The 24,973-nt window shown below is 40.8% G+C and overlaps 1 protein-coding gene across 1 annotated transcript in view; it reads left to right on the forward strand.

The window, feature by feature from the left end:
- Positions 1-24,973, forward strand: part of PCSK1 (proprotein convertase subtilisin/kexin type 1) — a 43,260-nt gene that overhangs the window by 15,185 nt on the left and 3,102 nt on the right. Inside the window, exons 6-13 of the mRNA XM_024563511.3 lie at positions 2,897-2,985; positions 5,554-5,726; positions 6,719-6,931; positions 9,406-9,506; positions 18,067-18,300; positions 20,132-20,289; positions 21,900-22,033; positions 24,294-24,455. Coding sequence (XP_024419279.2) covers positions 2,897-2,985; positions 5,554-5,726; positions 6,719-6,931; positions 9,406-9,506; positions 18,067-18,300; positions 20,132-20,289; positions 21,900-22,033; positions 24,294-24,455 — 1,264 coding nt within the window. The remainder of the gene's footprint in view (positions 1-2,896; positions 2,986-5,553; positions 5,727-6,718; positions 6,932-9,405; positions 9,507-18,066; positions 18,301-20,131; positions 20,290-21,899; positions 22,034-24,293; positions 24,456-24,973) is intronic.

Raw genomic sequence — 24,973 nt, forward strand, 5'->3', positions numbered from 1 at the left:
AATGAATGGCCCCATTTTATCTCGCCTTATAACAGATACCTATTATCTCCCAACCCCAGGGCGTTATTGCTCTGAACTGCCTGTTGCTGCTATTCTTTATTACTATGTAAATGAGGTTAATAGAAGCTGCACTTGGATTCTCTTCTGCAAATCAAAAGAGGAATCACTAAATAATAAAATCTTAAAAGTGCAGGTAACTCTTACTATTAAGCTGGCATGAATCTGTATTCAGTATTTCAATACCAATTACAGATTTTTCTAGATAATTAATATGTGTGACAAGGATATTTTAACCAGTATAATAGTAGTCTTTAAACAATCTTGTGGAATAATTTTCTAAAAATCATTATGTTTAAGTGCCAGTTTCTACCATTGTTCTAAGATGATAGAGGGTTATTATTTTTTCTCAGAGCCTAATTTAAGGAAAGCAAAAAAAGCTACAGATCTGTAAAGAATGACAGAGAACCACTTTGATAAAGTCGTCCTTCTTTCCCAAGGCAGGAACTAAGGATAAGAAGGGGAAAAAGTATCATCCTCTATTTGTAGCATGTTCCCACCGCACCTTTCAAGAAAATAGCCCTCAGTATATACAGAGAGAGAAGTAACAGGTCATGTCGCATTGCTTCATCTTTAGGACACAAGCACAATGCTAGGGATGTTTTCCAGCAGGTTGATTCTGTTGGCTCAGCCTAGGGATTTTGCTGCCCTGGGCCCTGTCTCCCATACTATTTAAATGGAAATAGAGGCATTGGTGACTTTTGGGAGTACATTTCCCAGAGGACGGCAATTGAATTTCTCCTGGAAGGGCAAAGAGCTCTAATCTATCAAAGAAATTGCCTTCTATGTATTCATTGTGAACACATTTCTTAGAAAATGGGTGTATTGGTCAGGATAGCTTCAGTTCCAAGTGAGAGAATCCTAAAAAGGTTAAGTAATTTGGTGATTAAAAACAAACTTTCAGCCTTGGTCATTGTGGCTCAGTTGGTTGGAGTATCATCCTGTAGACTGAGGAGAGGTCACAGGTTTGATTCCTGGTCAGAGCACATGCCTAGGTTGCAGGTTTGGTCCCCTGTCAGGGTGTGTATGAGAAGGCAACCCATCAATATTTCTCTCTCAAGTTGGTATTCCTTTCCTTTCCTTTCCTTTCCTTTCCTTTCCTTTCCTTTCCTTTCCTTTCCTTTCCTTTCCTTTCCTTTCCTTTCCTTCTTTCCTTCCTTCCTTCCTTCCTTCCTTCTCCCCCCCACCCTCTCTCTTGCTCTCTCGGCAATGAAAAAATGTCCTTGGATGAGGATTTAAAAAAAAACCAAAATTTCACTCAGGGCTGCTGTAGCTGCAGAAGCACTGTAAAATCCAGGAGCTCAGTAATATGCCATCAAGACACCAAACAATCTGTCTACAGCTCCCAGTGCCACTTCCCTCAACTTAGCTTCATTCTCAACAGAAACTTGTCTGGCAACAAGATTGTATGGCTCAGATGGAATTTAAAAACTGAAGATTCTGGAGAAAGAATATAAATCACTTCCCCAGAATCTGAATTAATCCTTGAAAGCTACCTGGGAGAAGGAGCCTCCTGATAGAAAGGATCACAAGGAGTGAGGGAGGGCCACTTCCCAAAGGGGAAAAATTCTAGGAAACAAAAAAGAAGCAGATGTTCGCTGCACTAGGAAAGACCTTGAGAATTAAAGATAATTATATCATTTTGACTCAGGATTCCTATCCAATGTTTGGAAAAAGCAGGAATATCCTTTAGTGGGAAATCATCTTTGGTACTTCAGGAAAACCAGATAAGTAAAACAATTTTTTTAGATGACCCAGTTAATTTTGGATTTTTATATTCCTTACCAGGCTAAATTAATAGATGGCTAAAATGATGGATTCTAAAGGCAGCTGGCCGACAGAGTTGCTCTGTGCTAACCCTTCTTCCCTTCTCCTCCATGTCAGCAGGTCTGGGTAATAGCTCCTCCAAGGCCCCAACAGCCCTCCCCGTGCTCCCAGGGGCTTGCACAATGCAATACGGTCACAAAATAAACAAATTTACATTGAAGTTCTCTAGATTTACAGGCCCTCCTGGTGTTAGGGTGGTGGTGGGAAAAAACAATTTATTATCCCCAGAATTTCAGAATTAAAATTCTGAATTTCAGATGCTTTAACGGTTGGCTTTGGTCTGTTTTAGAGATGGATTTTTTTTTTTCCTCTAAATACTCTGTAATCATGAATTACCCTTTTTGCCTGATTGCAAACCCAATCTTGTTCAGGCCTCTGGTCCTGATCAGAAGTCTTCCAATTAGTCTGTAGTGTCTTCTAAAACTCTCAAACTTCTCTTGGTTTGGAGTATGAGTACTCCAGAAAATCTGCAAATGGTGTGGTTTGGTGCATGAATAGAGGAGAGGAGGCCATCTGCAGAGGGGACTCCGCTGTAGCATATTCTCCTAGAGCTGGTCCAGGATAACCTAATCCAAGGAAGTCCCTAGTGGGGGGAAGTGAGAAGCCACTTCACTACCAGGAGGTATGGAGCAGAGCCATCTATTTGGAAACAACTTCTGAAAGCGTCAGAGTTGCTCATAATACTGTCCATAACTAACACTTACTGGGTTCTTCCTGTATACCAACCACTAATCTAAGTACTCCATACACAGTGTCTCATGTCATCCCTCTGAGGACACTTACCCAAGGTCACACCACTAGTTAGTGTCAGAAGCTAGAATCTGAACACAGATACTCTGGCTCCCATACTTGTGCCCTTCACATGATACCTACACTTCATCTAACACTGATGGGAAGAAACCAGAAAAAAAAGGCAGACAGAAAGCTAATGTGTCCATGTACCATGGGTTCATGTGCAAGACCAATGTGTGCCTTCATTTGTGTTTTATGATTCTTAATTTTTAATCCTCAGACATGGGACCAGATGTGCAGGAGAAATTGCCATGCAAGCAAATAATCACAAGTGTGGGGTCGGAGTGGCTTATAATTCCAAAGTTGGAGGTAAAGCACTTTTAATTGAGTCTTGGATCACTTGGTGTAAATGAGGTGGCCTTTCAACAAACAGAAGAAGAAATGGACTCCATGCATGAGAAGTTTGGTATACGACTTGCATGTGAATCAATGGATCTGGAGTCCTAGAAAATGATAACGGAGTATAATCCATACATATGGGGGAGGGGGGTGTGGAAATGCTGAATGGCTTTGGAACCAAATCTAATTTTCTCTGTGCTCTGATTTAGAAGCATTTGTTTTTGAATGCCTGCTCAGGGAACAGAAGGAAGAGGTAAATATAGGCAAAGAATTTCCCTGCCTCTCAATTTGGCGGTTCTCCATTTCAGAGCAAAGAACAGTTTTTAAAAAGAAAAAGAATTGCATACTTGTTATATTAAGAAGCCAAAGGTTATCTTCAATAGCAAGAATTTAGAATCTTGAGTTGTTTCAGGCAGTGTCTTTATGGGGAAACATGGTAAGTTCCATCAGGACAATTAGATTAAAAAAAAAAAAAACTATTTACAAGAGTTCCAAGGAAACCAACAAGGGCTAACAAATGTAGAGAGAAGCCATCACCTTTAGGCCTATAGGAGCATTGGGGAGGCGTCCGTGGAAACTGAGAGTGAGCGAGCCACTGTCATAGGAGAGAATCACTAGATGGGAGCTGTGGCCTTGATTACAACCATTGAGCCATTTCTAGGCAAAGAGAATTCAGAACAATGAGCACTTCACTCTCCCCTCATCCCCCAATCTCCTGCTACTGTCCTCAGTTGGCTGAACCCAGTGGGAAGACGAGAGAAAACCCACCGATGCACTGCCTGTGGAGACGGTGGCGGGGACTGGATATGCAGGGGCTCACAGAGACTGTACTCCTTTTTAGAAAGCAAATAAGTAGACATCCGGTCATGTGCAATGCCTATCTGCTATACAGCCCACCCTCAGGTTCTGTTATTCCGAATGACTTTGATACTAGCATCATGAAACTGCCACGTTCATTTAATGAAAATGAGAGAAGTACCAATTATGGAATCACCTAGAAACAGAATTCACTATTTAAGTCATATGGACTAAGTAGCTATAGCTTATGAGAGAATCATCTGACCCCTTCATTTTATAAAAGAGGAATCAGAAGCAGGATTTTCAAGGTGACAGTATATGGCAGTATAGAGTTAAAACATGAGATGTCTCACTCCAAGTCTACTGACTTTTTTCCATTACTCCACCCTTTGGTAGCCTAGCTCTAAGTGTGTTTTCATATAATAATTTTCATTTTTAAGCACCTACTATACATCCATCACTTACCCTACAAAGCATTATAGGCAGTGTGTCCTAGAGTTCATAGGATGTATTTGGGTACCAGATTTCTGGGATTCGAGTCCTGGCTTCGCAATTTCAATCTGTGTGGCTTTGGGCAAGTCACTGTTCACCTCTGGCCTCAGTCTCTCCCCCTCTAAAATGGGGAGAATTGTAAAACCCACCTGAAATGGTTGTCGTAAGGATAGATGAGTTCATAGGTTTCAGGTCTGAAGAATGGTAGCGGAATACAGTATATTCTCAATGCGTGTGAGCTGTCATTATCCCCAGTTTAGAGTTGAAGAAACTGAGGCACACAGAAGTTAAGTGACTTGCCTCAAAATCATGCAGCTAGTAAGTATTGTAGAAGAGCTGGGATTCCACCCCCAGTAAATGCACTTTTACATAAATTTTAAAATAAACATGACTTTCACTAATCATGTCAATTGCATGTTCCTTTACCTATGCTCTTCTGTGAATGATAGTGTGAAAATCGAAGTCTGTGCACTCTGTTGTACTATCAGCCTGAAGCCAGGAGTAGCTAGGCAGCTGCCTGCAACTGTCTAATTGCTTTGCCTTTCTGGCTCTAGTATACGTGAGTCTGATGGCGGTGACAGCCTGTTGGAAAGCACGAAGAGCTACTGCCTTCTCCTGATGAAAAACGGTTCTCCCTCAGGAGCAAAATCCATGGCAATGATTTCATCCTTGAGATTATTTAGAAGAAAAGGAAGCATGTTCCTTGAAAATGTTTCTTAGCAAACACATAAAAGAATGGCCTCTGGGTTATTTTTAATCAGTGCTTAGAAACAAGAGTTCTTTCCCTATGTGTTAGCTTCCTATTGTGAGTAGACCTTTTCAAGCTGCACGGTTTCCAGTACAGAGTCATTTGTAAGGCACAGGTTGGGCCACAGCCATTCGTGGTGTAGTCATGAGTGGATCAATCAGGGGAGGGCTGTTTGATGCCTCTTTCTAAAAGCTATGCTGTCATTTTCAGGTTGTCAGAGTCGTGGAGGGAGGGGGCACATTCTGCATTGCACAATGCCTGTGGCCACTGCAGAGGCCATAGAGTTCTCTGTAAAGTGCAGACAAGACAGTTTATGGAGGCAGTGACTTGTACCTGTTGTGCTGTTAGCAGCAGGTCATGGGCATTTGGGACATACAGTGGTTACCCTGTTTTTGACTCTTGAGAGTCCTTTCAAAAAATGAATTCTATTAAGAGCATCTGTGCCATTCTCCATGTACATGCTGACATCAGTTTATTTATTTGTCTGTTTTGCTATACAGGTATAAGAATGCTGGATGGCATTGTGACTGATGCTATTGAAGCCAGTTCAATTGGATTCAATCCTGGACATGTGGATATTTACAGTGCAAGCTGGGGCCCTAATGATGATGGGAAAACTGTGGAGGGGCCTGGCCGACTAGCCCAGAAGGCTTTTGAATATGGTATTAAACAGGTGAGATGCTTAACACAGACCCACCTGAAATGCAACCTAACTATGTGGATATAAGGAGAAGGGAAGAACATTTAACTTACATGGAAAGAAATGGCTGTGCATTTCTTGTAGTGGTTTACAATTTGAAATGCATTTAGAGCCAAATCATTCTACAGAGGGATGGAAGTTAAGGGTTAAGAAATTTTTCCCCATTTGGGTCTGACATTCAACAGAGATTCATTACTCTTAAAACATATATTTTAAAAATACTCTGGATGGTGTCCTTTCTGCTTTTGAATTTTTACTCTAGATTAAACTACTACCCAGACTTCTTTCAAATGGTCTGAAAATGCATCCTTCTATACAGACAGCAGAGTGCTACCTCCTGCTCTGCACGTGCCTGGTGAACTTGTGTGCCTCAGTGGTATTGCTCTGTCACTGGGTTTGTGGCATTCTTGCCAGGAGTCTAAGGCCTTGTTCTGCACAGGATGAAGCAACAGTAGAGACTCTGGAGAGCACAAATTTAAATCATAGAAAGAGTGGCCTTGACGATGAGTTCTGTTTAACTGAAGAGTCCCTTTTAATGCAGCTGCAGAGCAGATCTGAATAATGCCTGATTTTGTCATTCTATTAGTCAACCAAGATTCAATCAGAAAGGAAGAGAGGAAGTTCAAATGTAGTGACATAAGCCAAGGGAAGAGTGAAAAAATATGAGCAAGTGCTAACGGCCAGATTATAAATCTGCATAATACAGAAAAGAAAGAAAAGCATCAGCTCAGCCCAATCGCAGAGCAGGCCCAGATGAAGCACTGGCAGACCTGGACCCCAGCAACTCAATCAGTGACATCTCAAGAGATTTCCAGCATTGAGGCTGGAGGACCTGGACTTGAAACAGACCTGCAAATAACTGTCCCTAAGAACTTCATGCATGTATTTGTTGGAGATATTATTGGGGTGTGACATTGTCCCCAACAGATGGCAATAGATGTTATATATTTTGGTTTTTCTTTTAGGGGAGACAAGGAAAGGGCTCCATCTTCGTCTGGGCTTCTGGAAATGGGGGGCATCAGGGAGACAACTGTGACTGTGATGGGTACACAGACAGCATCTACACCATCTCCATCAGCAGTGCCTCGCAGCAGGGCCTGTCCCCCTGGTATGCCGAGAAGTGCTCCTCCACACTGGCCACCTCGTACAGCAGCGGGGACTACACCGACCAGCGGATCGTACGTTGTTTCTGTCTAACTCTCTGCTTAGGTAGACGAGCAAGGCTTGCCTTCAAAAGAGTCCTTTGGTCAGTACCTCTGGTAAAGCTGATTTGTTTAAGCTTGATGTCTCCTTTGGGGAGACTCACCCTTTACTCACTTGAAAGGCTGGAATATATTGGGAAGATTTCTCTCTCTGGGGTAACGATGCTTCTGCCAAAATGATGTTGCCTTTCGGTCATTTTTAAACTCAGCCCTGAGAAGCCACCAATCTGTCACTACATATGGCCGAGACACCAAATGTCTGTTCGGCTTGTGTGATGCCTCCTTGAGAACGGCCTTTAGGGATATTTCGGGGGTGTAGGGGCTTCATCACCCTGTACTGGTTGATTCCTTTAATAGCAGGGATATGGTCTGGCTTGCCCTTTAGCAGATGATAAAAATACAAAGCAGACACGAGCTATGTCTCCTAAGAACAAACCACCTGCAGGAAAATAACAGTCTAAATTTCCCCTGAGGTGAACTTCTCAACATCCAAATAAGCAGCTCAGAAAGGTTAGATGCTCAGAGAGCATCTCTTGCCCACACTCGGCTGTGCCTTCGCTTTCATGAGTCAGACTGCCAAGGGTAATTATTGGATTTGCCTTTAAGGACACGATGAGGAAGGGCTATTTGGGGGCTTTAAGAACAGAGAGGTGCTTTTAATTAAAAAATTTAAAGACCCAAACTTAACTTCTGACACAGTAAGAACCAACTAGCTAAAGTGTGTATATCCTAATCTCAATGAAATAACAGGTCATGATCCCATTAGATTGTGGGTGAACCCCATAATTATTAGAACTTAAAATGTTTATAAAATTCATATTAATAGCATCTTAACAAAATTGGCAGAACCACTGTCTTCTTCATACAGGATCACTATTCTGGAACTCTGCCTGCTTCTATAACCTACTCTAGTCTGGACAATAAAACTGGGGCCTCAACTGAAAAGCACTGGCTTCCCTCTCATGCCCATATCTTCAATTACACAAATAATAATATTCTACCCAGGTGGGCATACTTCATAGTCTTGGAAAGGGGCATATCAGACATGTTTCTACCTGTGTTGAGAGCCCCGGGCTGTTGTCCCTGTGGGTATCCAGAGGTGCTTTGGGGAAAATGGCCTGTTATTATGCATTTCGGAGTCACTGTTTCATAGACTATCCCTCATCTGAGCTACTCTGCTCTGAAGGAGGAGGAAGAATTTCCATCTTTGCAAAGATCCCTCCTTAGGTAAATCTGCCACAGGAGAGACAGCTGGTGGATTCTATTTGAGACAGTGGCAAGAACATAGCCTTTGTCATACGCAAGTCTCTTCCTCAGCACAGTCATCTCCGGGGGCTTACTTGCGTCAGCAGGTAAAATGGGCAACCTTGCTTCCGCGCCCTCGGAGGAGCAGAGCCACCGTAACTTGAGAAATTCAGCGCCTCCAGGTGGGAAGCCAAAGGAGGTGACAACGGAACAAATTATTTTTTTACACCTCCCTCCCACACATTGAAATGCCTAGCTAAAAACCATAGTGCGGGAGAGTCTGGGTGGGTGTCTTGTTAGTAATCCTTTGGCCCAACTAGTTGTTCAACCACCAGTACTATGGTCTGTAAGGCAGAATAAGTGGAAGTCTTTTTGGTTTCTTCCCTTCATCTCGGCAACCTCTTCAATTAAGCTATAATTAGCCTTGGTAATTCTTTACGTTCAGTAATAGTGTGTACAAATGCTTTCACAGACAGGATTTCATTCCAGCCTCAGAATATGAGTTGGGAAATGTCAACCTCATTTTACAGATGGGAACCCAAGTGACTTGCCCTTGAGACCCACCTAATGATTAGCAATGTTAGAATTTGGATACAGCTCTAAGTGCAGTACACTTTCTGTTTGAAAAACTCATCTTTTTCATCAATGTGTAAATGTGGACACTAACTTATAAGCATCAAATTATAACAGTGAGTGCAAACTACCCACTGAACACATTTTTTACAAGTAGTTCAATAGGCCAAAATCAGAATGGCTTAACATTCTTGCACTGAAGAGGCAGCCAAATGTCAACCTGAAAGCAAAAGGGAATTTTGCACGAGGCAGGATTTCTAAATACGCCAGGCCAAACACAATGGACCTGATGATTAACGGGCCAGCATGATTCACAATGACTTTGAAACAGTCCCTTTTTTTCAGACAGCACTTCGTTTGGGAATCTCAGAGGAGAAAATATTCATAGTGAGAGTACTTCATCCCAAAAAGGCATCCCGATGCCCGAATTATAGACAAGTTGCGTATAGAGGAGAGTGAACTAAAATATCAGCAGATGACAAACATCCATCTGTGGTTTAGAGAAGGAAGTCAGGAGTGGAACCAACTGAGCGTCCCGATCGCAGCGGGTGCAGCCTAGGTACAGTCCACCCCAGGCTCGGGCTCACGCTCCTCACACGTTCTCCTGCCTTTGTCTCCCTGACGCCACCCAGACGAGCGCTGACCTGCACAACGACTGCACCGAGACCCACACGGGCACCTCGGCCTCTGCACCCCTGGCTGCTGGCATCTTCGCTCTGGCCCTGGAAGCAAAGTAAGGCCCTGAAAGCGTCTAGTCACCATTACTAAGACTGCTTCTTCTTCTTTTTAATAGCGTATGTTTTCTAAATGCATGGTTACAGTAGAAAACTACAAAAAATAATAAAAGTAAGCTCTCTTCCTGTTAACATCTCAACGTAGATTTAGTTCACACATGCATCTTACAAAATTGGGATCTTAATATATACGTTATTTTATAATTTTTGTAATCTACCCTATAATATGTTAAGAGTACTTTTTCATGTCTAAATCAATGTTCCTTGACCTTCAAAGACTGATGCTGTCCTCCCAATTCTCCCCCCACTCAGCTGCAAAGCCTTCTCCCTTCTGTTCATTCCCACCAGGGAAGACTTCGTCCAGGTCCTCTCTTGTGGGTAGTGTCAGGAAGGACACGTTTCCAAAACATCCTTTTTTTCATCTTATATAAACCCAGTCTTAAAGCTGATGTAACATGTCAGCTTCTCATGAGGAAGTGAGAATTAAGAACAGGATTTTAATCTTTTTGTAGCATTCTATTATATAAATGCAAATTTTGTGAAAGTTAGCTAATCATCTTAAACACTCTTGTCCATCAATGTGGGTTGTCGTCTCATAATTTCCTCAGGATAAACGCTCACAGTTGGAATTTCTGGGTCACAGGGCACATGTGTTTTAATGATTTGATATATACTGACAAGTTACTGTCTAGAAAGACTACAGCATTTTATATTTCCACGAGCATTATATGTGTGAAAGTGCCATTTTCCTAAACTCTTAGTAAAGCCACTTTTATTATCTTTTGAAGTATTTGCTATTTTGATACATGCAAATGGTATCTCATCTTTATATACTTTTATTTATTTACTAAGGAGGCTCAATATTTTATATTTTTGGCCATTTATCATGTGTGATTGCTTATTTATGGCCTTGATTTTGTTCTATGGCCTGAGTTTAGAAAAGCTCAATTAATGCTTGGTTAATTTGACACTTACCTTTTAATTTTATTTATGTGTAATTTTTAATGTAATGAAGTTAATATATCACAGTTATATTTGTCAGTCTTTTTCTTTAAGGTTTTTTTGGTTTGTTTTTACTCTCAGACAAGTATTTACAACCTGAAATTAGATGAACATTTGTGTATATGCTTTTCATTATGACTCCTTTGCCATATTTAAGTCCTAATCCCCCTGGAATTTACTTTAGTGTACGATGTTATAAAGGGATCTATAGCTGGCTGGTGTGGCTCAGTGGACTGAAAGCTCAGCAGGCTGAAAGGTCACTGGTTTGATTCCTGATCAGGGCACATGCCTGGATTGCTGGCCAGGTCCCCTATTGGGGGCGTGCCAGAGGCAACCAATCAATGTTTCTCTCCCTATCTTTCTCCCTCCCTTCCCTTCTCTCTAAAAAGAAATAAAATCTTCCAAAAATGGGGGATTTAACAACATTTTTTCTAAATCCAGCTGTCTCACACTATATATCCACAACTTTTTATTCTAGCTTCTAATGTCATATGGTGAGAAATATTTAAATGTCAAGGCAGGTGCTATGGTTACATGATAGGTGAAGTGATTGAACTCGTAGTTTACTATTCCTTTTCCTAATAAGGAGGACAGCCTAGAAGAACATCCATGTTCTACAGAGAAGACAAAGCAGTCCCCTCATGCCATGCTCAGTAGAGGTTTAGAGTAGCAACAGAAGAACACCTTGGCATATGCCACAGCTGGAAGAGCCTGGAAGCTGCTCAGTCTTCATCCAAGAGAACCCAGAGTGTCTCCAGCAGCCCTGGGGCCACCTGTGGATTTATGAGTTCATCCCTGGTTTCTCAGCTAGAAGATGGCCATAGTGGCTAAGCAAGATAGGCCTAGCAAGGCTCTTACTGAGAGTCTACCTCCTTGGGTGGGTTGGAAAGATGTCTGGTAAGGGAATAGCAAACGTGGGAAGAGCTCAGTCAGAAATAGAGGAACACTTAAAACTCTTGGGACCAAGAAAAGAGCTATGTTTAGAATCTGAGTTCACTTGTAACAGAAGGGGATGGACAGAGGCCAAAGCCTACGAACACAAGCTAGGACTGGCATCAGCAGATGCAAACCTAAGTTGAGAAAAAAAATCATCTAAGCAGTGAAAAGTGCAAGGAACACCTGGCTTCAATTTCTAGGCATGCTCCTACTTTGTGACCTTAGGCAAGTTAATTCCCACTTGAGGGTTCAGTTTCCCTCTATACAGCGAAGGGGTCAGGTCAGATGATTTGTTTCAAACCTTTTCCCTATATAAAGTTCTCCAACTTGAAATACGAAATATCAGCATATATAGATCACCTAACATGTATTGTTGAGGTTGGTGGTGAGCGGTTCTGAGTGGAAAAAATAAAGTCCTATAAGGGCAAGTGGTCACACACAGGTGGAATAACGGGCTTATGGTATTCATGATTTCAGGATGTAAGCTGTTAGCTCCAGGGACCCGTTAAAAAAAATCATCCTTAAAATATTAAGTCTTTTCTACCTAACACCTATAAGGTACATGGAAATAGAACTGGCCCATCCTCGTCCAATGACCAGTACAGTAGAAACACCCATCTATGTGAAAAGATGTAATGTTAATTTTACATAAAAATTGAAATTAAAAAATTTTAACATCTGATCTGTAAAATGTTAAACTTCTTTTTCTGTACAAGGAGAAAATGATCTAAGAATGATCTAGCCTTGTTAATTGCAGTTAATTTCTATTGGGCTATTTATAAAGCAGGGGCTCCATGGATTGCTATCAAATATGTGGATGAGTTTCCAGGGGTCCACAAGCTTTTTTGAAACTAGAAGCAGAATTGTTTGTGAGCGTATGCACGGCACTTTTCAGGGGGACTGTTTGTAGGTTCCGTCAGATTCCCACACTGTTCATAATCTGAGACATTAAGAGTTTATGATCTTGCCGGTGCACATAATAAGAATTTAATTCCTTTTATTTTGATTCAATAATCAGTACAATGGACAAAATCTATCTTAACATTTATATATACATTCTGCCGAAGTACAGAGAGATTATTGAGATGTCTTTTCCCAAATGGACAGTTTTCTGAGCCAAATTCAATTGTCTATATACCAAGACAATTATTTTGGAAAATCTGAATGCCAGAATTTCTAGAAGTTTCCCTAGTCAGTCAAGATTGGGAGAATCATGTAGCTATGTGCTGGTCCTCAAGGAATAACTGTGGAGACGGGAGTAAAACCATGGGCTAAATTTATTGAGAATAATAACATTCAGTATTTATCAGGTTCTTACCATGGACCAGATACTGTGCTAACCTCTTTATACGCAATGCTGATTTTAATCCTTACAACATCTTTGTGGCATGGGAATTCTTAGTTTCATTTTATCAACAAAGAAACTGAGGCTTAGAGAGGTTGAGAAATGTAACCAACATCCCACGAAGAGATTCAAACTCTGGTGTGTCTGACACCAAAGCCTGTACTATCAGCGACTACACACTCTGCTGCTTCCCATGGGCCTGACAGAGGGAATGCTGAATGAAGCCTATCATGCCCTCAGACAATAATAAGGCTGAGACTGATAAAGGGACATCAGAACGCTCATGTGTTTATGAGTTCCTCATAAGAGACACCTTGTCACAAGCAAACTGCTGTTACTATGTTGCATTAATTATGACTTAGCTGGAGCACTGGGGGATGGGAAGTGGAGAGGGAAGGAGAAAGAATGGTTTCTGGCTCAAATATGAAGAGAGGAATTTTCTTCCCTAAAACAGAGTTCTCAAACACCAGCATGCATAACAATCATCTTAGGAGTTTATGTGGCACGTTGAGTCCCAGGCCTCACTGTTACCAACTCAGATTCAGAATTCTCTGATATTTGGCCCAGGAATCCCCATTTTACACATGTATGTTAGGCAGTTTGCTGGTAGTTACCTTAACAAAATTTAGAGAAATAGTGCTATAGAGAGTTAATTTACAACTGTTTTTTCCTATACCTCATATAGCTGTAATTATGAAGATGCCCAATCAGGTACTTACTAGGCATTAAAAAGACAGAAATTCCTTGGATAAAGGCTATGGCACATTATTAATATGTAGTAAGTGTACATAAGAAAGATGGCAGACAATAACCTCAATCTTCTGTGGAGGTAGCAAAGGAATCAGCATAATTTTTAATAGAGAATGCAAATTCTACAGTGAAACATTGAATCCCTTCATATCTTTGGAGGTATTAAATGGATGAACTAATTTTCTGTTTTAAGGCTGGAGAAAGGAAAATAAACTTTCAATGCTGCATGAAACCTTTGGATAAATTACATCAAAGAAATCCTTGACTTAGTAGGTTGTGAAATGTCGGAAAGTCTCCAGGTTAGCAAATCTTCCACATACCAGGCTTACATAGGTGCGATTAGAGGCTGACCCAGGTAACCTCTAAGACTCTTTCATTTTAGAATTTTGCTTCCAGGTTACTTTACCTACGCTCTCTAATTAGAAGCAATGCTTAATTTCAGTGTTTAATTCCACAGTCCTTATTTTCTATAAACATATCCTTGATTAGCAACCTAATGCAGCTTTAAAAATTTTAATTATTGTGGATGCTGTGAGCACTAATTAACAAAGGGAGGCTGTCAGCAATGAGATGTACTATTATTAGCAGCTCCTTTTTATTTTTGAAATTCAATCACACAAATGAACAATAACTGTTAGGAAAATGGGCTTAATTTTCCAAATTGCATGGCAATGATGCCCCCTTGAATAGTTTGCAAAGAATAGGTAAAGTGACATTAAAAACAAAACACGCAGTTAAGGGTAAAACAAATGTTCTACTATAGAAATGTAGGAAGTCTAGACCTTGCGTTTTATTACCAGGACCCTGCCGTGTGCCTTCTCAGTGCACTTTCTCGTCCAGCCTCCTGCTCACACCCGCTCACACTGATGGTCCCACTAGGAAAGTGGCCAGTTGCCCATCGACCACCTTGATAAGAGGCTTGTGCCGAAAACTCCCTTTAAAAGACTGGAAGGATGCAAGAAGTTCAGTACAATGCTTTGTAGTTTAGAATTTATTTCTACATTAAGGAAATAGCTGTTTCTGCTCAGCTAGTTAATTATTCCTGAATGTGGTGGGATGGCCAATGTGGAGACAAGGTCTGTACTGCGGTATTTATAATATTGGGCAGATAGGAGGTCTGAATAGTAAGGAATTCTGGAGATTACACTCATCCTTCTATTCTTATAAATGAGTCAACTCAGGCCCAGGGAGATGAAGTGACTTGCTTAAGGTCACACAGGTCTTTGGTAGTAGAATATAGTTTATTATGCCTTTTATCACTCCCTATTCTGACCTCCATGATTTGAGTTAATTTCTAACTGTCTTAGTGATATGCTTGTATTCTTTCTTTCAGCTCTTGTTTCAGCTCCAACATAGAACTGGTTAGACAGTTTTTTTGAAATATAAATGTAAAATCATGCCCTACTTCAGATATTTTGATTCAGTAGGTTTAGGATGGGACTCAGGAATTATCAGTATTTACAAGGGTACCAGGTGATTATGGTGCAATCTGGGACCCATGGGAATTGCTGACCTGGAGTCTGTCTAAGGCCTCCATCAGTTGCTCTCTGGGTGGTGTGTTTGTCAGCAGCTCAGCTGAGCTGAGAGCCTACTGAGCTGCTAGTTGTCACAGTAGCCAATTAAAGCAACAAACCATAAATGAAAGAGTTACACCTTTAATTGCTTACTGTGATGGTATAAGCCAGAGTCTAAAATGAGAGGAAACCCTGACTCCCCCGATTCATTTCCCCCCAGGGAATAGTGTGCCGGCCAAGAGTCAAGTGGAGCACCATGTTCATGGGCGTCTTCTCACTGTTGAAGGAGCCCCAACAAAAGGCTCTGGTAGTTTTATGGACTCTGGGGTGGGGTGGGGCTTGGAGGAAGGCTAGGAGTGGAGAAGTACTGGGTGGTGAGAATAGGGAAAATGTCCTCAAGGTTTCTCCCACTCCCCGCATAAGGAGGCCTCAGCAGAGCAGATCGCTGCCCAAGGTCTCAGATAAGGAGACCTAAGAATGAAGGTGTGAGGGGCTAGAAATGTACTTATGGGAAGAACTTGACCAAGGAAGGGGGCTGGGTTCTTGACTGCAACTCCCTAGAGAGACCACAGCTGATGCGCTGTGCACCTGGGCTGGCGTGGGGAGGGAGCTTCCCCGGGGGGCCTTCCAGGTAGCCTTTGCAGTATGTACCAGGGGGCAACTTAACCATATATTACTGGCTCTATGGAGAAAAGAGCAAATTGGGCCAGATTCCCTTTAGGGTTGTTTCACAACCTAATGATAAGATAGAAACCTTGAGGACTAACAACTCGGGCATTTATTTATTAAATTATGTTTCATTGGCTTAATGGAAACAGTGCAGGTCTCAAAGATAAGGGAAAGCTTGAGATCTGGAAAGACTCTAATGACTAATAGCAGTAGGTTTTAAAATTATATCTGGGGCTAGTTAACATATGCTTACATTCAATCATTCAACCAACCAATATTTACTCAGCAGATACTCTGTGCCTGGAATTCTTCTGAGTGCTGGGCACACGTCAGAGAAAAAGATTGATTAAAATCTCAGCCCTTCTCATGCCTAATCCTAGCAGGGAGACAGACGTTAATAATATTCAAAACAAGCGAGTTGCCCAGTATGTTCGAAGTGATAAATGCCATCTAAAGAAAAAAGTGCGGCATGACCGGAGAGCTCAGGAGCATGTGGGAAGAACTGGAATTTTAAGTAGGTCCACCAGGAAAGGTTTCATATGCATTATCATAGACCCAACGATCCCGTGCACCTCTGATTTACCTTTATATTGTCGTTAAACTAGTTTTATCAAGATTTCTGATTATACCATTTCCTTGCTCAGAATTTCTCAATGATTCCCCATTGCCCAAACAATAAAGGATGAGTCCCTTTCCTGGCAGTCAAGGCCCTCAGTGTCTGGGCCCTTGCCCCTCATCTCCCCTTCCTGCTCCAGCAAACCAGACTGCCCACTGCACTTAGGCCACATCCTGTGCTTTCCCCTGCTCACAGGTTTTGCTCTGTTGCCTCACCCTCTTTTCTCTCTTTCCACCTCTTGACACTCTACCCACTTTTCAAAGGTCAGCTCAACTATTTCCTTCCAGCAAAGCCTCCCTTGATCTTCCTATCCCAAAAGAATTCTCTCTCCTCTAAACTTCTACAATGCATTATGCGGTAAACACAGCACTCAGTAGCTATATTATAATTACAAAAAAAAAAACTTAGTTCTTTTACTGGATTGTAAACTTCTTAAAAACAATAACCACCTCCTCAAATATCCATCTAGTATTAAGCATTGTGCCTTGCAAGAGTGATCTCAAGCAGCTAAGAGTTTCTTGACACTTTTGGTACATGAAGAAAAAAGACAAAAAGTATTGGAGTAGGAAGGCAGCCCGTGTCTTTAAAATCTGAGTCTTCTTAAGAAGGAAATCAGAGTCTACACCAGAGGACTGTGAGACACAAAGGAGGGTTACCAGGCAGGACACCTGGCCCTGAGGGGGTCTGCCCAGGGCCAGCCGGAAGTGTGTGGGTTCTTGACGTCATGAAGGAAAAATTTCACAGCGCGAGTCCAGGTGACTATGAGGGCACGTTTACTGAAGCTGGGGACAGTGAAACAAGGAAGGCCCTAGCGTAGAAGAATCAACAGGAGAGCCTAGGCTGGGCTGCCTTAGCTCACTGGGAAGTCAGAGGAAAGAGGACCTTGGAGACAGGTTCAGGGAATTAGCCTGGGACAAGCTGTTGCTGCCCATTCCTCTGCTGGCTGCAGTCTGGTGGGGACCCTTAGAGTTGAGATGTGTGCCTGTGGGGGAAGGAGAGGAGGAAGGAGAGGGGAAGGACTGGCTCAGGCTGCTTCCCAGAGGGAGAGCATGCCCAGGGTCCTTCATCTTCAGTTTTGATTTCTCTCTTGTAGGTGGGAATCTTAGGGGAGGTCTCAGGGAAAGCTTTCAGTAGAATATTCCTCAGTTCTCCTTTCAGGGCCGCAGTCTCCACTGATTGGTCAGTGCCAGGGAAGGGGGTCTTTGGTCATTGCAGCTGGTCCTGGCATCGCCCACCAGGTTTTGCTGTTTCTCTCGGCCTGCAGCTGAAATACAACTGAGGCCTAGATGTTATCTCTGGGGAGGTGAACTTTTGTATCTGGCTCTAAATTGCTTGGCCAGTGTGTTCAGCTGTCTGTCTCAGATTCCCTATTCTACGTGTCCTGGCTTACTAGCCTGTCTCAGAAGTTCTCGCATTTTAAAGTTTTGCTCCAGTTAACTTTAACTAATTAGAAATCATGAATCGGGTCCTGCGTTTCTACAATACTGAACCCAAAATTTCATCCACAGTAAAAACTTAACTTCCGTGGTATGGGGAGAAGTTTTCCACACCATATTTTGAATTGAATGAAAAGACATACAAATAGTAACACAAATAAAAGGTTACACAAGTACATTTGCAAAAGGTACTTCATGATTTCTGAGTGGAGATGCTTGTTTTTAGCACTTGCATTTACAAGGAAACTTCATTTTGTCCCTGAAAGATACTTTGGGTCACTTTCTATCCAGCCCAAATCTCACCTGGCGAGATATGCAGCACTTAGTTGTCTGGACCTCTGAGTATGACCCACTGGCCAATAACCCTGGATGGAAAAAGAATGGAGCAGGCTTGATGGTGAATAGTCGATTTGGATTCGGGCTGCTAAATGCCAAAGCACTGGTGGACTTGGCTGATCCGAAAACCTGGAACAGCGTGCCTGAGAAGAAACAGTGTATTGTAAAGGATAATGACTTTGAGCCCAGGTAAGTGTCTCAGGAATTTTGAACAAAGAAGCGTTCCCAAGGCACTATTTGCTATAATGTTTGTCATTTTGCCTGATTTTTTTCTCACCTACCTTTCTGAAGTAGATGGAGGTAGCATTTGCTAGTGTTCCCTGTGGGTCCGGGCGGAATACTGAGATCAAAGATCTGCAAATCACATCGGCATATTTGCATTTTTCTCTCATAGCCTACCTCCTATCTAGCATTAGGTTTAAGGTGACCATTGTTTTATATAGCACTAAGAATAATCATTGCTAATTAAACTATTATCAATCATCAGTTTTAAGATTTATACCAGATTTAGAGATGTTAAAATGTTTAAATATGCATCTTAGAATTGATAAAATACAATAGTTGTCAGCCAGTATTATCCAAAATTCAAGAGCCTCACTTCATGCCACAGTGCTCGGTGAGTAATGACTTTTCTCCCATGAAGGAACCTTTATCATACTGCTTTTACATGGACCACATCTGCCCAACACATCTGGCCACAGAAGTAGAATATGCTATGTCTGTTTCATTGATTCTATCATGACAACCATGATTATACTGAAGACCCACTCACACAAAATATCCAAGGATGGGAGGCATGGGGGACATGCATTAGGAACATAAAATCATTTTTTTAAAAAAATTTTTATTGTTTTTCAATTACAATTGTCTGCATTTTCTCCCCTATCCCTCCACCCCACCCCAGCCAAACCCACCTCCCTCTCCCACCTCCACCTTCCTCCTTGATTTTGTCCATGTGTCCTTTATAGTAGTTCCTGTAAACTCCTCTCCCTGCTGTCTCCTCCCTACTCCCCTCTGGCTATTGTTACATTGTTCTTAATTTCAGTGTCTCTGGTTATATTTTGTTTGCTTTTTTCTTTTGTTGATTATGTTCCAGTTAAAGGTGAGATCATATGGTATTTGTCCCTTACCGTCTGGCTTATTTCACTTAGCATAATGCTCTCCAGTTCCATCCATGCTGTCCGTAAAGGGTATAAGCTCTTCTTTCTCTCTGCTGCGTAGAATTCCATTGTGTAAATGTACCATAGTTTTTAGATCCACTCATTTACTGATGGGCACTTCAGTTGTTTCCAGTACTTGGCTATTGTAAATTGTGCTGCTAGGAACATTGGGGTGCATAGGTTCTTTTGGACTGGTGTTTCAGGGCTCTTAGGGTATAATCCCAGCAGTGGAGTTGCTGGGGCAAAGGGCAGTTCCATTTTTAGTTTTCTGAGGAAATTCCATAGGGTCTATTTCAATAATAGACCATTTTTTGATAGGTCCGAGGCAAACCTACCTGAATTTGATTCCACAGTAAAGAGCATTTTTTTCAAGTATCTGTGTTCTTTATCATTTTCTTTTCTTTTTATTTAATTGTGGTAAGTACACTTAACTGGGTTCCCTATTCTGTTCCATTTGTCTATATGTCTGGTGTTTTGGTTTTTGTTGTTGTTGTTTTTTGCCAGTACCGTGCTGTTTTGATTATTGTAGCTTTCTAATATATTTTGAAATTAGGAAGTATGATGCCTTAAGTTTTGTTCTTCTTTCTCAGGATTGGTTTGCCTATTTGTGATCTTTTGTGTTTCCATAAAATCTGTTATTTGCTAAAACTGTTGAATTGCTATTTTTTTCTATTTCTTTAAAAACCTTACATCTTATAGGCATTAAAACGCATTTATAGTCCTGAACTGGATTCTACTCATAATAGGGAGAGACATCAAGTTTAGTTGAGATCTAGTCAAGGCTGATGTGTACATATTTGCATAAAATGCAAGGAAAAAGAGATACACTTTATTCAGTGATGATTCATTAATATATTTAGAGCCCTGAAAGCTAATGGAGAAGTTATCATTGAGATTCCAACAAGAGCTTGTGAAGGACAGGAAAATGCTATCAAGTCCCTGGAACATGTACAATTTGAAGCAACAATTGAATATTCTCGAAGAGGAGACCTTCATGTCACACTCACCTCTGCTGCTGGTAAAGATTTGTAAAACTTCAAAAATTTCTTTTAAACCATTTTTGTAACTTTTTAACTGTAAACTGAATTATTTCAGATGAATGAGTTTGTTTCTTTATAGAACTATCTCCCAGTAGATATTTTCAGGTCATATAAAATATGCTGCTGCTTCTGATGCCCTGGGTGTGTGGCTCAGTTGGTTGGGGCATTATCCTAGTCACCAAAAGGTTGCGGGTTGGATTCCTGGTCAGGGTACATACCTAGGTTGCTGGCTCAATCCCTGGTTGGGGCATGTATAGGAGGCAACTGATTGATGTTTCTCTCTCACATCAATGTTTCCCTTTCTCTCTCTGTCTCTTATTCTCTCTCTAAAATCAATAAAAACATGTTCTCAGGTGAGGATTAAAATACACACATGCACACACACACATACATAGTGCTTTTTGTTAACATCAGAATTCTGCCCTCCTCATTCCCACTGGTCCTTAGTTAAGCAAAGAGTGAGGTCTATTCAAATAATACCTTTAATTAATAAAACTTTCTGGAGTTTAATTAATACCTTAACACTCATTTTCAAATTGTGTTCATTTTCCTAGGTCACTGATCTATCATTCTTTTTTCTCAGATAACACATGAGTGATAATTACTCTGATAATTAATTAATAAAGCTGACAGGTACATCAAACACATCCAAGGAATCAACTGAAAAACTGAGAATTCTGATCCCTGAAAGAGGGTTGAGAAGACTAACAAATTTTCCATAATGCTATGATTAAGGCCATACAATATGATGTATGGGCATGTGCTTTTCCTGAGAGGGTACTAGTTCCGATGAGATCTTGGATGGGAAAGAGCTCGTGGACACAAACCACAATCCTGCCAGGACAAACTATCTCAACACTCTTCCGTTTTTGTAGGATTCAGTCTCTGACTACATTCAATGTCTATAGGTGATACATGAGGGAAGATGAGCTACCTCTATAATCTTCTTGGGTGTGAACTTCTCAGAGGCTTGGGGTAGATTCTGTTAATTTTGGAGTTACACTTTCTAGATATCTTGGAATTGGCCTGAAATATTGGTGGAATTCTTTTTCAGTGATGGCCTCATAATTCATTTGACCCTTTCACTTAGAAATATTATTTATTGATCTATAGAAAGTTTGAATTTGAAAACTAGTTTTATTTGATAAAATATTATTAAATTAATATAGCTTTATTTTTATGTGTACACAAGATTATAGACACAGTTACCTATTAAATTTTCAAAATTTCCTCTTAAATTTCAAAATGACAGTTGCATTAAAATGTATTTTAGGTCTTTGACTCTCTAATGTACAATAGTTTGTAGATGTGGTTCTGAGTTCTCCTTATTCAAATAAACCTTAATATAGTCATTCATTATTTATTTTTCCACATTATTTATTGAGAACATATGTCAGATAATGGGCAAAGTACTATAGATAAAAACATTTTTGTTTCTTGTGAATGTCTCTATCCTGGTCTTATACTCAAAAGGAAAATTTGGAGGGCTAATCTCTCCCAGCTTCCATTTTCCGTTATCAGATGCTAGAGTGAGTCCTATCCGAACTGTTCGGACATTTATTAACTTGTGTCTTTTGTATGAAAATAGGAACCAGCGCTATTCTGTTGGCTGAAAGAGAGCGGGATATATCTCCTAAAGGCTTTAAAAATTGGGACTTCATGTCTGTTCACACGTGGGGAGAGAATCCAATAGGCACCTGGACTTTGCGAATTGCAGACATGGTAAGAAAGAAGAAAAGGCTACAGAAACACAAGCTTAAATACTTTGAAGGAGTTTTAAGGTTGGGGTCATCATTAATAAGGGCTCCAAAGAACTTTGATTATCCCTTAGTTGAAGTAAGGAAAAGATGTCGTGTTTCAAGTCCTGCCTACTTGGCTACGTGATTAGGCAGTAGCCACAGAAGAAGGAAGAGAAGATACTCTGATACAGAATGTGACGGGCTGTGGGACAAATCCAAGTGTTCCCATGTTAGAACGTAGCCTGCCACAGGACCTACTCACCAGAAGGAGCTATATTCACAAACATAGTTAAATGCTAGACCAGCTCTGCTCATGGCACTCCACTGGAGTCACGCGAGGGACTATTACAAATATTTATGCAGTGGCTATTTAAAAGTAGCTTATTTATTAGACAAGACAGTTTATTTAACATGACTTGGTCTTGTTTTTCTTCAGTTATGAAACAAAGTAAAAATTATTTCTCTTTCACTCTGTTTACTAACACTCTATAACTATAACTTACAGTCCTAAAAATAAAGCAAGGAGTATCTGAGCAAAAAGCCAAATACTTATGCAGCTGAATTATTTATTTTTGCATCATTTCTCCAGCATTTTCTATAGGTGAGCATATAAACAAAGGGTTTTTTGGTCTGGGTTCTCCTGAGAGAGATGTGCTATAAGTATCAGCAGCACCAGATTTCAATGTCTAAATAAGTTTTTTTTAAAGAGATGATTTTAAATTCCTGAAGATGTCAATTAAGTTAATATAAATCTTACAGTTATTGTTACTTTTGTCTCTGAGAATAGCTTTCTCCTAAAGACAGCTAAAATTGGAATTTAGAAATGGAAGTTGTAAAAATTCCCGCTCTCATAGGGAGAACAAGAAAGTGGTATGAGCAGGTGGGCCTGTTCACGGACATGGCCTCCCTCTAACTCAGTTTCACCACCGGGAAACTAAGAAGGCCTGTTTACCAAGATAAGTCTGCAGAATTTGACTCTATACTTTTAAATACTTTTTTAGATATTTTAGATTTTAGCACATACTTTTACCATAGTATTTGAGCCTCTGAAAAGTATTACTCTTCCCATAATGTACAGTTTTTAAGGGCTGATTAATGTTAAAGGCTATTGGTAATGCTCTGTAGAGGCTGACTTTTTCTCCCCAATGGAATGTCTCTCCAAGTTGGTAATTGGTAAATGTAATTCTGTTTATAGAAGGTACAGTCAAATTTTTAAGAACATACCCCATATAGAAAAGGAGGTTAGCCTTGGCTGGTGTGGCTCAGTGGATTGAGAGCTGGCTTGCAAACCAAAGGGTTACCAGTTCGATTCTCAGTCAGGGTACATGCCTATTTTGTGGGCCAGGACCTCAGGGGAGGGGCATGCAAGAGGCATCCACACATTGATGTTTCTCTCCTTCTCTGTCTCTCTTCCTTCCCCCCTCTCTAAAAATAAATAACATATTTTTTGAAAAACAGGAGGTTAATATAGTTCTGCTTTTCTAATTTTTAAATTAAAAAAATTTTATTATTGTTCAATTACAGTTGTCCCCATTTTCCCCCGTTGTTCTCCCCTGCTCTGCCCACTCCTGCCCCTGAGAGTTCTGCTTTTTTAATTAAATGAAGCAATTCATTGTTTTTTGAGTCCTTGAGCCTGTAAACTGTCAATTTTCATACCAGGAGTGAATCCAATGATTTCTTTATTCCCTCCCTTTTTTTCCATTTATTATCTTATGTTTTAAAATCCTCTCCTGAGGATATGTTTATTGATTTTAGAGACAGAGGAAAGGCGAGAGAGAGAGAGAGAGACACACACATCCATGTGAGAAACATCGATCGGTTGCCTCCTGTACATGCCCCAAATGGGGATGGAACCTGCAACCTAGGCATGTACCCTGACCAGGGATTGAACCCACAACCTTTTGGTGTACGAAATGACACTTCAACCAACTGAGCCACTGGGTCAGGGCTCTTTTTTTCCTTTTTAATTTTTTTCTTTTGGCTTATTGGGGTGACATTCTTAATATAATTACATAGGTTTTGGGTGTACAATTCTATAACACATCATCTGTACGTCAAGTCTTCTTCCATCACCATTCATCCCCTCCCCAGTGATTTATTTCTTTTTACACAGAGCTCTACACATGGAATGCACAGAAATTTTAAATTAGATTTTAACTGTAAAATCCTTTATAGGTATTTTGAAGGAGCTTGTTTAATGTTACTCAGAACACACACTAAAATTCTGTATGCTTATCCATCAGTCTGGGAGAATGCAAAATGAAGGAAGAATTGTGAGCTGGAAGCTGATTTTGCATGGGACCGCCTCTCAGCCAGAGCACATGAAGCAGCCTCGTGTGTACACCTCCTACAACACCGTGCAGAACGACAGAAGAGGGGTGGAGAAGATGGCGGAGTCAGGGGAGGTCTGTGTGGCTTCATTCTTCTTGGCATGTTTTTTTTTTTGAACTGTAGATTGACAATGTGGTGAGCGAAGCTGCCCCTAACTTCTAGGCAGGGAGTGAGTTAAACATGAGTAGGGAAGAAAGGGAGTGGGTGTGGTAAGTTGTTTATTTTCAATAGGATGAAACTCTACTGTTTTATTCATTTACTAATTCATTTAGAACTTAGAAGTTAAAACTAATCCAAAATTATTAAATTCTCTAACTTGAAGTCTGCTTATCAAAGTGAAGGATACCAATAAGTACGAGTACTTAATAACCTAATTTTAGTCTTCAAATCAACTGGAAATGGGGACATCCTTATTCCCATTTTACAAATGAAGTTAAAGAGATTTTAAAAAGTGCCCCGGGTACCTGAGTTAGTGTGACTCTAAGCCTCATACTCTCTCTGCCCCTCAACTGCTGCTCAAGGGGAAGCGGTGGCAGGTGCTGCAGCGGGCCTGCCCAGCACTGAAAATGAGCCTTCTTCCCTTTTTTGGTGG

This window comes from Desmodus rotundus, chromosome 1, assembly GCF_022682495.2.
Source record: "Desmodus rotundus isolate HL8 chromosome 1, HLdesRot8A.1, whole genome shotgun sequence".
In the NCBI taxonomy this organism is placed as follows: domain Eukaryota; kingdom Metazoa; phylum Chordata; class Mammalia; order Chiroptera; family Phyllostomidae; genus Desmodus; species Desmodus rotundus.